This window comes from Bubalus kerabau, chromosome 3 (assembly GCF_029407905.1).
Source record: "Bubalus kerabau isolate K-KA32 ecotype Philippines breed swamp buffalo chromosome 3, PCC_UOA_SB_1v2, whole genome shotgun sequence".
Classification (NCBI taxonomy): domain Eukaryota; kingdom Metazoa; phylum Chordata; class Mammalia; order Artiodactyla; family Bovidae; genus Bubalus; species Bubalus kerabau.
This window is the reverse complement of record NC_073626.1, coordinates 130,529,596-130,543,306: the sequence shown is the minus strand read 5'-3', so window position 1 is coordinate 130,543,306 and position 13,711 is coordinate 130,529,596. Positions and strand designations below refer to the sequence as shown.

The window sequence follows — 13,711 nt, the reverse complement described above, 5'->3', positions numbered from 1 at the left end:
TCTGTGTGACCCTATGGACAGCAGCCCACCAGGCTCCTCTGTCCATGGGATTCTCCAGGCAGGAATACTGGAGTGGGTTGCCATTTCTTTCATATATATATATTTTTTTTTCCCCCAGTGCCTAATTGGTTCCCAGGATATGGAGGATAGGCCAGTAGGCTGGAAATCTAGTAAACTATAGCAATTCAAGCAGAAAGATAGTCTGCTGGGTGACTTTCTTCTTGCTTGGAGGAGGTCAGTCTTTGTTTTGTTGAGCCTTCAGCTGATTGGATAAGGCCATCTGGCTTTTTGGAGGGCAACCTGCTTTATTCAAAGGCCACTGATTTAAATATTAGTCTTATTTAAAAATCCTCTTCACAGAAGTATTCATGATAATGTCTGATATCATCCGCACATCATGACTCAACCAATCTGATATTTCACTCACCACATTTTTGTGTATCAACAACACACACTTCCCGCACAGGTACTTTGGATGTTCACTCATTCCAGCTTCTTACTGTGTCCTGATCTTTCTCCACTCCTGTCTTGCTCTGTGCATTGATTCTAGTGCCCAGCACTTCCTCACTTTTTGATGGCATCTAACTCATTCTGTGAGTCCACCTTATTCATTTTCACTAAGCAATACAATCCCAAGTAGAACTAGATTCCTTGTTGTCTCAAATGCATTCCTCCCTACTGGCCCAACTAGGCTGTTGCAGCCAAGGATGAACACGAACTTCACATCATTGTCTAAAACTGTCCACATGCAGGCTAAAAGACTTAGATAGAGGCATCAGATAGAGGCATAGGTCCCAGGTGTCCCTTTGAATAAAACATTACATGTTAGTATATGTCACTGTTTCTCTTAGTGGTTCACTTGTCCTTAATTATTCATCACTTGAGTGGCTTACCAACTTTGAGAGTCAGCTAGCTCTCTTAAGTGTCTCTTTCATGAATGTTCCTTGAATCCATTCTAATCTCATTTTCTTTGAAGCTGCAAATGAAGGTTCTTTCTGCTTCAAATGGGAACCTAATGAACAAATTAATACTTCATATATTTGCATGGCTTGTGGATTTCACTCACTGATCCTACTTCACAACCAACTTTCATCCTTAATGAATGCAAGTAACTTTTCCCCCTGGGTTTCTTTGGACAGTTCTTTAACCAGGATATTTTCCATTTGCTCCACTGGATGTACTCTCCACCCTTCTACAGCATTCTCTGTGCCCGGGAAAGCTCACTAAAAGCCTTACCTAAGTACAGTAAGTTGTCTACAAACAAATGATCTCCATTCTGAGAGTGAGTTCATAAGTCCAATTTGTTCATATGTCCAACAAAGTTGGCCTAGGTACCCAACTAATACAATCAGCTATATAGTACTATACTGTAATATTGTATAAGAATAAGCAACCTTTACCATCTTTTCCATACCTTCCAGATGTTCAAGCTGGATTTAAAAAAGGCAGAGGAACCAGAGATTAAATTGCTAACAGCCATTGGCTAATAGAAAAAGCAAGAGAATTCCAGGAAAATATCTACTTCTGCTTCATTGACTATGATAAATACTTTGACTGTGTGGGTCACAACAAACTGTGGAAAATTCTTAAAGAAATAGGAATAACATGCAAATCAATCAAGTGATACAAAACATTAACAAATTGAAAGATAAAATCATATAATTATCTCAATAGATGCAGAGAAAGTCTTTGACAAAATTTAACATCCATTTATGATAAAAAACACTCCAGAAAGCAGGCATAGAAGTAACATGTGAAAAGTGAAAGTGAAAGTCACTCAGTGTGTCTGACTCTTTGTGACCCTATGGACTATACAGTCCATGGAATTCTCCAGGCCAGAATACTGGAGTGGGTAGCCTTTCCCTTCTCCATGGGATCTTCCCCACTAAAGGATCGAACCCAGGTCTCCCACATTGCAGGCAGATTCTTTACCAGCTGAGCCACAAGGGAAGCCCATATCTCAACATAATAAAAGCCATATATGATAAAACTGTAGCAAACATTATCCTCAATGGTGAAAAGTTGAAAGCATTTCCCTTAAAGTCAGGAACAAGACAATGGTGCCCACTCTCATCACTACTATTCAACATAGTTTTGGAAGTTTTAGCCACAGCTATCAGAGAAGAAAAAGAAATAAAAGAAATCCAGATTGGAAAAGAAGAAGTAAAACTCTTACTGTTTGCAGATGACATGATCCTCTACATAGAAAACCCTAAAGACACCACCAGAAAATTACTAGAGCTAATCAATAAATATAGTAAATTTGCAGGATATAAAATTAATACACAAAATCCCTTTGCATTACTGTACACTAACAATGAGAAAACAGAAAGAGAAATTAAGGAAACAATTCTATTCATCATTGTGATGAAAAGAATAAAATACTTAGGAATAAATCTACCTAAAGAAACCAAAGACCTATATATAGAAAACTATAAAACACTGATGAAAAAAATCAAAGATGACACAAATAGAGAAATATACCATGTTCATGGATTGGAAGAATCAATATAGTGATAATAAGTATACTACATGAAGCAGTCTATAGATTCAATGGAATCCCTATCAAGCTACCAATGGTATTTTTCACAGAATTAAAATAAATAATTTCATAATTTGTATGGAAATACTAAAGAACCTAGAATATCCAAAGCATTCTTGAGAAAGAAGAATGGAACTGTAGGAATCAACCTGCCTGACTTCAGACTATACTACCAAGCTACAGTCATCAAGACAGTATGGTACTGGCACAAAGACAGAAATATACATCAACAGAACAAAATAGAAAGCCCAGAGATACATTCATGCACCTATGGACACCTTATCTTTGACAAAGGAGGCAAGAATATACAATGGAGAAAAGACAATCTCTTTAACAAGTGGTGCTGGGAAAACTGGCCAACTACCTGTAAAAGAATGAAACTAGAACACTTTCTAACACCGTACACAAAAGTAAACTCAAAATGGATTAAAGATCTAAATGTAAGACCAGAAACTGTAAAACTCTTAGCATAAAATATAGACAAAATACTCTCTGACATAAATCACAGCAGGATCCTCTATGACTCACCTCCCAGAGTAATGGAAATAAAAGCAAAAATAAACAAATGGGACCTAATTAAACTTAAAAGCTTTTTCACAACACTGGAAACTATAACCAAGGTGAAAAGACAGCCTTCAGAACGGGAAAAAATAATAGCAAATGAAGCAACTGACAAATAATTAATCTCAAAAATATACAAGCAGCTCATGCAGCTTAATTTCAGAAAAATAAACGACCCAATCAAAAAATGGGCCAAAGAACTAAACAAACATTTCTCCAAAGCAAACATACAGATGGCTAACACACACATGAAAAGATGCTCAACATCACTCATTATCAGAGAAATGCAAATCAAAACCACAATGAGGTACCATCTCACACCGGTCAGAATGGCTACTGTCAAAAAGTCTACAAACAACAAATGCTGGAGAGGGTGTGGAGAAAAGGAACCCTCTTACACTGTTGGTGGGAATGAAAACTAGTACAGCCAGTATGGAGAACAGTGTGGAGATTCCTTAAAAAACTGGAAATAGAATGGCCATACAAGCCAGCAATCCCACTGCTGGGCATACACACTGGGCATACACACTGAGGAAACCAGAATTCAAAGACATGTGTGTACCCCAAAGTTCATCGCAGCATTGTTTGCAATAGCTAGGACATGGAAGCAGCCTAGATGTCTGTCAGCAGATGAATGGATAAGAAAGCTGTAGTACATATACACAATGAAATACTACTCAGCTATTAAAAAGAATGCATTTGAATCCGTTCTAATGAGGTGGATAAAACTGAGCCTATTATTCAGAGTGAAGTAAGTCAGAAAGAAAAACACCAATATGGTATATTAATGCATATATATGGAATTTAGAAAGAGGTAATGATGACCCTATATGCAAGACAGCAAAAGAGACACAGATATAAAGAACAGAACTTCGACTCTATGGGAGAAAGAAGGCAAGGGTGGGATGATTTGAGAGAATAGCATTGAAACATGTATATTACCATATGTGAAATAGATCACCAGTCCAAGTTCAATGTATGAAACAGGGTACTCAATGCCGATGCACCGGGACAACCCTTAGGAATGGGATGGGGAGGGAGGTGAGAGTGGGGGTTCAGGATGGGAGACACATGTACACCCATGGCTTATTCATGTCAATGTATGGCAAAAACCACTACAGTATTGAAAAGTAATTAGCCTCCAATTAAAATAAATACATTAATTAAAAAGAAAGAGAGGTGGGAATACCAGACTACCTTACCTGCCTCCTGAGAAATCTGTATGGAGGACAAGAAGTAACAGTTAGAACCTGACATGGAAAAATGGACTGGTTCCAAATGGGGAAAGGAGTATACCAAGGCTATATATTGCCACCCTGCTTATTTAATTTATATGCAGAGTACATCCTGCAAAATGCCAGGCTGGATGAAGCACAAGCTGGAATCAAGTGTGCCTGGAGAAATATCAATAACCTCAGATATCCACATGACATCACCTTATGGCAGACAGCAAAGAAGAACTAAAGAGCATCTTGATGAAAGAACAGAGTGAAAAAGTTGGCTTAAAACTCAACATTCAAATAATGAAGATCATGGCATCTGGTCCCATCTATTTACGGCAAATTGATGGGGAAACAATGGAAACAGTGACAGACTTTATTTTCTTGGGCTCCAAAATTACTGCAGATGGTGACTGCAACCATGAAATTAAAAAACACTTGCTCCTTGGAAGAAAAGCTATGACCAACCTAGACAGCATATTAAAAAGCAGAGACATCACTTTGCCAACAAAGGTCCATCTAGTCAAAGCTATGGTTTTTTCAGTAGTCATGTATGGATGTGAGAGTTGGACTATAAAGAAATCTGAGTGCTGAAGAATTGAAGATTTTGAACTGTGGTGTTGCAGAAGACTCTTGAGAGTCCCTTGGATTGCAAAAAGATCAAACCAATCAATCCTAAAAGATATCAGTCTTAAACATTCATTGGAAGGACTGATGCTGAAGCTCCAATACTTTGGCCACCTAATTCCAAGAACTGACTCAATGGAAAAGATCCTGATGCTGGGAAAGATTGAAGGCAGGAGGAGAAGGGGATGACAGAGGATGAGATATTTGGATGGCATCACCATCTCAATGGACATGAGTTTGAGCAAGCTTCTGGAGTTGGTGATAGGGAAGCCTGATTTGCTGCAGTCCTTGGAGTTGCAAAGAGTCAGTCATGACTGAGTGAGCTGACTGACTGACCATATTTTCACCTCACTCCACTCTCTCATTTCCGTCATTATCACTGAGCAGTTAGCAGTTCCAGCTACATTGCTGCTGCTTTTATGCTTGCTTCTGGACATTCTGGGCTTGAAGTAAAGATAGTGAACTACTGTACTCTATACAGTACAGTACAGTAAAGTACATAAAAGTGCAACCACTTGTAGAGGATGCATGGCAATGCATGCCAAACACCTGAACTAAATTACATGATGGACATGCAAAAACAGGTTCACTTCTTTGAAAGTTTGCAACTTGAATGTTCGAATGTAGAGAACTTACAGTACTCTCGCCTTCTAAAATCTAGCAGAATTTGCTACATGAAGACGTAGGAAAGAGACTGAAAGGGGCAAGGATAGACTGAAGTTATTCCCCAGGCTCCTTGCTGGCTTTTGCCACGCTGGAGGTCATAGCTGTCTTAAGGCACAGATTCTTCACATCCTGACCTCCTTTCTTCTCTGGCCACACTCCTTCCCCTCACCTGAATAAGCCTGACAGTGGTAAAAGTTCGTTTGTTAAAAGGTCTGTAGTATAGTATATTTCCCTAATTTCTTCTTGTGCATTAACTCCTTTTTATTTTTTTTTAAATTTTATTTTATTTTTAAACTTTACAAAATTGTATTCGTTTTGCCAAATATCAAAATGAATCCACCACAGGTATACATGTGTTCCCCATCCTGAACCCTCCTCCCTCCTCCCTCCCCATACCATCCCTCTGGGTCGTCCCAGTGCTAAACAGTCCCTAAAATAAGCAATCCATTTTCCAGATCCAGTCCTCCAGAGTAGGAAACAGTGCCAAAAACCATCTATAACCTGAAAACTGGCTTGTTGTTGGTGCTCAGAAAATTGTTCAAATATGGATGTCCCTTTAAAAAACTAAAAATAAAGCTACCATATGACCCTACAATCCCACTTCTGGGCATATGTCTGGAAACAAAAACATGGTCCAAAAAGTTACATATACTCCATTGTTCATTGCAGCACTGTTTATAATAACCAAGACATGGAAGCAAACTAAATGTCCCTTGACAACGGAATGGATAAAGAAAACATAGTACATATACACAAGGGAATATTACTGAGCTATCAAGAATGAATTAGTGTCATTTGCAACAACATGGATGGATCTAGAGATTGTCCCAGTGAGTGAAGGATGTAAAACAGAAAAGCAACAATACCCTATGGCATCCTTTATATGTGGAATCCAAAAAGAAGTAATATAAATTAACTTATTTGCAAAACAGAGAAAGATTCAGTCTTAGAGAATGAACTCGTGGTTGCTGGGGGGAAGGATGAGGGTAGAGATAGTTAGGGAGTTTGAAATGGACAGGTACACTCTACTGTATTTTAAATGGATGACTACTGTGTAGTACAGGAAACTCTGCTCAATGTTACGTGGCAACCCGAATGGGAGGAGAGTTTGGGGAAGAATGGACACATGTGTATGTGTGGCTGTGTCCCTTTGCAGTCTATCTGAAACTATTACAGTGTTGTTAATAAGCTATCCTCCGATGCAAAATAAAAAGTTAAAAGTAAGAAAAGTTTTCTTCTTTCCTTTGGGGACAGGTAAATAGTCTGGCATGCTCAGGAATTGTCTGTGATAAAAAATTGAGTTTGGGATTAGCATATACACACTGCTAAGTCACTTCAGTCGTGTCCGACTCTCTGCGACCCCAGAGACGGCAGCCCACCAAGGCTCCCCTGTCCCTGGGATTCTCCAGGCAAGAACACTGGAGTGGGTTGCCATTTCCTTCTCCAATGCATGAAAGTGAAAAGTGAAAGTGAAGTCGCCTACCAGGCTCCTCCATCTATGGGATTTCCAGGCAAGAGTACTGGAGTGGGGTACCATTGCCTTCTCCCCATATACACACTACTATATATAAAATAGATAACAAGGTCCTACTGCATATTCTGTAATAACCTATATGGGAAAAGAATCTGAAAAAGAATGGGTATATGTATATGTATAACTTACTCTGCTGTATACCTGAAACTAACACAACACTATAAATCAACTATACTCCAATAAAAAATAAAAATTAAACTGAAGAAAAATCTTTCTTTTCCCTAAAATTAAGATAGCAGATTTCCTTGCTGACAAACTATAGTTCAGATGATGGATTTTCAAAAACTTCTGTTTTGTTCCTATTCAAGTGAGTTTGATCTTTTAATTTTTTAGTCATTCAGTTTCATGTATTTTCCAAATGTTCTAAACAAGAAACTCATCTGGTGAGCTTGGGCCCAACAAATGTGCAGGATCAAGGTTCCCTGGAACCTTGTTCTGACATTCATTTGCTCTTCCTGGAAATGCCATCCTTTGTGTCTTTTTTTGGTCACTTCCTACTCTCCATCCGGGTCTTAGAGACATCACCTGTCTGCCTGATAGCTCTTCCAAGAGAGGCTGGGCTAGGCGCCCCTACTGCATGCTCTCAGCACACAGCACGCAGGTACACCCTTGACAAGACATTTTCATTACCACTGTGTCTTTTCCATGATTAGCCTGTAAAGGAAACTGAAATGATACTGTTCCGTGCTGAATTGTGTCCCCAAAAATGATCTCTTGAATACCTAATCCTCTGCACCTGTGAATATGCAAGGCTTTAATGAGAAATAGATTCTTCACAAGGGTAATCAAATTAAGATAATATCGTACTCCATTAGGTTGGACCCTAATCCAACATGACTGGTGTCCCTATAAGAAGAAAAGAAAAAGATACACAGATGAATAAAAGGAAATGGTTACATGTGATGTGGTGGTCACATGGAACCAGGGAGACAGTCTTCAAGAGGCAAGGACAGGGGCTGCTGCTAGGAGCCCAGAAGTGTCCACGGGTCAGGCAAACTGCCAGATGCGAGAAGAGGCCAGGAAGGACTGAGTCTCCCCAAAAGGTATAAGAGGGGGTTGGGCCCTGCTACCACCTACGTTTTATTCTTCTACCCTTGAGAACTGTGAGATAACACACTCCTGGGGTTGTTATAGCCATCAATCTGTGAAATGTTGTTAAAGCAGCACAAAGACACTGAGGCAGACACACTGTGCATCCTTTGCAGTTTACACATGCAGTGCCTGAAATGTACAAATTTAAATTGAACTAAAATGAATTGTACATCATTTAGAGATAAGCTAAAAGCAGGGCAAACATGTATTCCTGAAGAAACATATTCTGTCTTTCTCATCTATAACTTCACTCAGTCCTCCATCTAAACACTGGGCCTTCTGTCTTTCCCACCCCCTAGTCCTGTGGTGAAAAGTGAAAGTGAAGTCCTGTCTGACTCTTTTCGATCACATGGACTATAGCCTACTAGGCTCCTCCACCCATGGGATTTTCCCAGCAAGAGTACTGGAGTGGGTTGCCATTTCCTTCTCCAGGGGATCTTCCCAACCCAGGGACTGAACCTGGATCTCCCGCATTGGAGGTGGATGCTTTACCATCTGAGCCACACAGGGAAGCCCAGTCCTGTAGTGAAGTTACTTAGAATGTAGCCTTGGGTATGGCACCCTGTTGAAATCTGTACAAGCCTACATTTAGTCCACCCTACACATCAGCTTAATCACACCCTTAGTTTCTTCTATAATTTGCCCTACCATCTCAGGCAGAGATCACACTGCTTTCCACCAAAGGGGATACTTGGGGACCTCATCTCCCGAAGATTACCCTGTAGTAGGTGAGATGCTGTTAAGTTACCTAAGTTGGGCCTGACTCTTTGCAAACCTATGGACCGTAGCCCACCAGGCTCCTCTGTCCATGGAATTCTCCAGGCAAGAACACTGGAGTAGGTTGCTATGCCCTCCCTCCTCCAGGGGATCTTCCCAACCAAGGGACTGAACCTGCATCTCTTAAGTCTCCCACATTGCAGGTTCTTTGCCACTACAGACTTAAATTTCCCAGGAGGGGTAAAGTGCCACCTCATCTGTAGAAATGGGTAGCATACACTGTAAAGAGACACATTGTATCTGGGATTCAGATTTACAGTTTTCCATAAATAAAACCTGTTCATCACCCTCAAGATATCCATTTACAAGTGTCTGCAGACTTATGAGAAACTTTTCTTTTTCCCTTTCTTTTGAAACTCAAATGATCTCTCTGAGCCCCCAGGGAACCCCACCTACCCACCCACCCAATGATGTCTCAGGGAGTTCTAAATGAGGAAGACCTGTGGGACCACTTGGCTCCAGATTCGTATTTTGGAAACGCACAGTCAGGCCAAAGCATTCAGCCAACTGGCACAAGGAAGAGAAGAGAGAGAACCCAGGTTCCCTGCCTCCCAGCATTGTTTATAGTTTCTATGTTATGACCTCAGGAATGCCTCTGAAAAGTGTGGAAACCAGTAGCTTTGTGCTACAGAGTGAAGTAAGCCAGAAAGAAAAACACAGATACAGTATACTAACGCATATATATGGAATTTAGAAAGATGGTAACAATAACCCTGTGTACGAGACAGCAAAAGAGACACTGATGTATAGAACAGTCTTATGGACTCAGTGAGAGAGGGAGAGGGTGGGAAGATTTGGGAGAATGGCATTGAAACATGTAAAATATCAAGTATGAAACAAGTTGCCAGTCCAGGTTCGATGCAGGATACTGGATGCTTGGGGCTAGTGCACTGGGACAACCCAGAGGGATGGAAAGGGGAGGGAGGAGGGAGGAGGGTTCAGGATGGGGAACACATTTATACCTATGGCAGATTCATTTTGATATTTGGCAAAACTAATACAATTATGTAAAGTTTAAAAATAAAATAAAAATAAATTTAAAAAAATTAAAAAAAATAAATAAAATAAAATAAACCACTAAAAAAAAAAAAAAACCACAGTGAACATGTGTCCCCCACCCTGTTCACTCTGGACATGTACACCCATGGCTGATTCATGTCAATGTATGGCAAAAACCACTACAATATTGTAAAGTAATTAGCCTCCAATTAAAATAAATTAATTAATTAAAAAAAAAAAAAACAGAGTGAAACACAGAGCATGTCTTCTCTGACGACTTCCACCTTCCCTTTCCTCCATCTCTGGCTCCCTCCCTCCCTTGTCCATCCCTTTCTTCCTTGAAGCACTTTGTCACACTTATCCTGTGTCATAAGTCAGTCTCATTTAATAACATTTAAGAACACTTAACATTCACAAACAAAAAAAAATGTACTTGATTACCATTATATTATGCATTAAAAATTTTGTCAGTTAAATATGAGAATTATATAATTCAGCCTACACAGAAGTTGGCTTCTATTTCTATAAGTATTTTTAGGAAAACAAAAACCAAACCAAACACCTATATATTTGCAATTGATGTGACCAAAAAGCATATTTCAAAGAATTTCTCAATCATGCACAAAACAGCCTATCAATTTTGGGACATAACTCAGAGGCCTTGATGCCTTTAGCATCATATCAGCAAAACAGCAAACTTTAATATAAGTAAACATTCATCTTTAGCCACTCATGAACAAATATCAAACATAAATCCTGAGAGAAATCTTTCCAAAGAGGGGTAGAGCATTTCATGTAAATGAGACACATGAATCAGTCATACATGGTGTGTTATTATATTTATATTATTTGGGGGAGTTAAATTTGTCAAGCTATATTCAACATATATATATATATATATATACCTTAATAAAAATAGGATTAGTCTGTGCTTATCTATTAAATTCATAATATAAAATATATATCTAAAAACATAAACATTCATAGAAAAACACACATATACATTTATATTAAAAAAGCCCCAAGGAAAATCTAATAATAAAATATCAATAACAATCTCTTGATTGTGGTTTATACATGACCTTATATTTCTTCACACTTTTTTCCCCCTTAAATTTTCTGTAATTAGCATTGATTACTTTTATTACAAAAATAAAAACAGGGTTTCAAGCAAAACAAAAGCAATACAAAGTATCCAATTAATGTTTCAGTGATATAGATTATTGCTGCACCAGAAGGTTTTGCTTGCTTCCTGAGTCTTGACTATAACTTTCAGGATTTATTGTCTAGCAGGTCATAAAATTCTCACATGCTCTTTCCTCCTATGTAATATATAGAGAGTTAAAAGTGTCTACCCCAGATTTTTGTTGCAAAGAATTAAAAGACATGATATCTGCAAACTCTCAGTTCAGTTCCCAAAGATGGCAGGAGCTGAGTAATTGATGCCATGACCAAAAATCCTATTACTATATGTCACACCCATCATTCAGCTGACACTGATCTCTTTTGCCTCATTCTGTAACCAAATCACTTCCTCCATTTTTTCAAATTGTGGACTGGGGACAAATTACATCAGAATCACTTGAAAAGCTCAGTAAAATGCATTTACTGAATTTAGAATTTCTGACTCTGGGAAGTCTATTTTTAACATTATTCCCCAGAGATTCATATGTTAATTAAATTTGGAAAATAACCAAGATCTACTAAGAAGTCTACTTCTTGACCAGGTTGTTGAACATTACAGGCTGGCATAACCATGAAAAGAAAACAGTAACACAGTTTCTAATTATGTCATAGGGCTATTGAGAAGCAGTTAGCATGCATTTTGGAGAAATGAAGTATTATGGAAATGGAATGAAATGACACACAATTCCATGTAACTAGCATTTTCTGCAGAAAGAGTGTGGTCCTTTGTATTCAGATGGGCAAATTATTGCTAAATGCCCTTCATCACTGTTTTGGCAATGGTTTGTTTACATTTCTACCTGTAATATTGCATGCTATTTTTCCTGATTTTACTGCCTATGAATGACAATGACTATGTCTTATTTCTCTGAATATCCTGGGTCCCCAGGACAGTGTTTGGCTATGGAAAGAGCTCCACAGATGTGATGCGGTTACCCAGTTGCAATAGAGCCTGGGGCCTAAGGACTCAAAGAGCCTTGATAGACTCCTACTTTTCTGCTTCACTACATGATTCTGCTGGCATTTTCAAAGGCCAGTGCTCAAAACAAACAAACCAAAAATGTGTATGTGCTGATTAACAATATTCACAACAAGGTACTCATATTGCTATATTTTTAAATAACTATTACACCAGGTTGTGGTGTGGAATTGTTTTTTTTTAAAGAATAAATTAGTAATCACATGCTGTTTCCATACAGTAACTGGCTCTTAATATGTCCTTAGACTACTTTTAGAAAGAAGTTACTAGATGTTATGAGATTGCCAGGGAAAATAGAATTATCCCAGGTTTTGATTAGGCATCTGCAGGATAACTGGTCAGTTGCACTAATATAGAAGATTTTGTTTAATCCCCCCAACCCTGAGAGGTAGAAACTACTATTTCCTCTTCATTGATGCAGAAATGAAGCTCAGAGAGAACCTCAGAGTCACACAGTCCTCAAGGACAGACCTGAATCCAGCTTTCCCACTTCCTGAGTCAGGGCTTTCTATTGATTTTGCTTTTGTCTTTTTTGTTTGTTGGGTTATTTTCCTTTTCTTTTTGTTTTTGACTTCTAAGAGAGAAATGACCTTGGTTAGCTCTGCAAAATATGCTTGATAATTAATCCTTGGTTCAGTGGAACCTTGTCAAGACCATTATCACATTCTCTTCTCTCATGAAAATAAAATAGCTGCTAATTCCTATTATTTACCTAAATACAATCTCCCCTCTGAAGTTGGTCTTTAATTTTTTTTTTTATTTATACAAGTGTTCCCTTCCAGTGGGTTTTCCTTTGCTCTGTACCATCACATAACGACATGAAGCATGAGTGGGAATTTTACACCCTTACCTGTGATGTTGCAGTATACTTGGAAAGGTCCCAGGGGCCCGCTGCCATCTGAGTCGATATAGAAGAAACCAGCCGTGTTGCCTTGGTGCCTGTACACCTCACAGGATTGCTCATAGAGGGCTGGAAAGACATAAAGGCAGCAGAGAGGAAACTTTGCTTGGCTTTGCATGTTCCTTTGGAGGATCAGTAACTCTTACTTACTGTATTGACTTCCAATTGTGATTTCTTTCCCTTCTCCTATAATCTTATTTCCCTCTAAGCCTTCAGAAACAAGTAGCCCAATGTTTGATGGAACTGTCTCCTGCATTCATCCGAATACCCATTCTTCTCAACAGCTCCTAGGTTACAGTCTCTACAAAATCTCCCCTTTCCTATTATACAGCCCTTCCCTATGCTGATGTATTGTCCTTCACCTACACTCACACAGCTGTGAAGCTAGGACATCATACACTATTCTGTCTCCTGCAATGGTTACAGAATCTAAGTGGTGACTGAGTGCAGTTTGCGGCTGTGTTTCATCACATAGCAGGCTGTCACACTCACAGTGGGATACAAAAAATTAAAAATGTACAAATAATAGATGCTAGAGAGGTTGTGGATAAAAAGGAGTTCTATGACACTGTTGATGGGAATGTAAAAGGCTTCCCTGGTGGCTCCTGGGGTCTCCTTCCAGCCTGCA

The 13,711-nt window shown here is 38.9% G+C and overlaps 1 protein-coding gene across 2 annotated transcripts in view; it reads right to left on the bottom strand.

Annotated features, from left to right (window-relative positions):
* Positions 1 to 13,711, bottom strand: part of CNTNAP5 (contactin associated protein family member 5) — a 1,047,625-nt gene that overhangs the window by 332,934 nt on the left and 700,980 nt on the right. For both annotated transcript variants that reach the window (XM_055572939.1, XM_055572940.1), the window contains exon 12: positions 13,033 to 13,152. In XM_055572939.1, the coding sequence (XP_055428914.1) occupies positions 13,033 to 13,152 (120 nt within the window). The remainder of the gene's footprint in view (positions 1 to 13,032; positions 13,153 to 13,711) is intronic.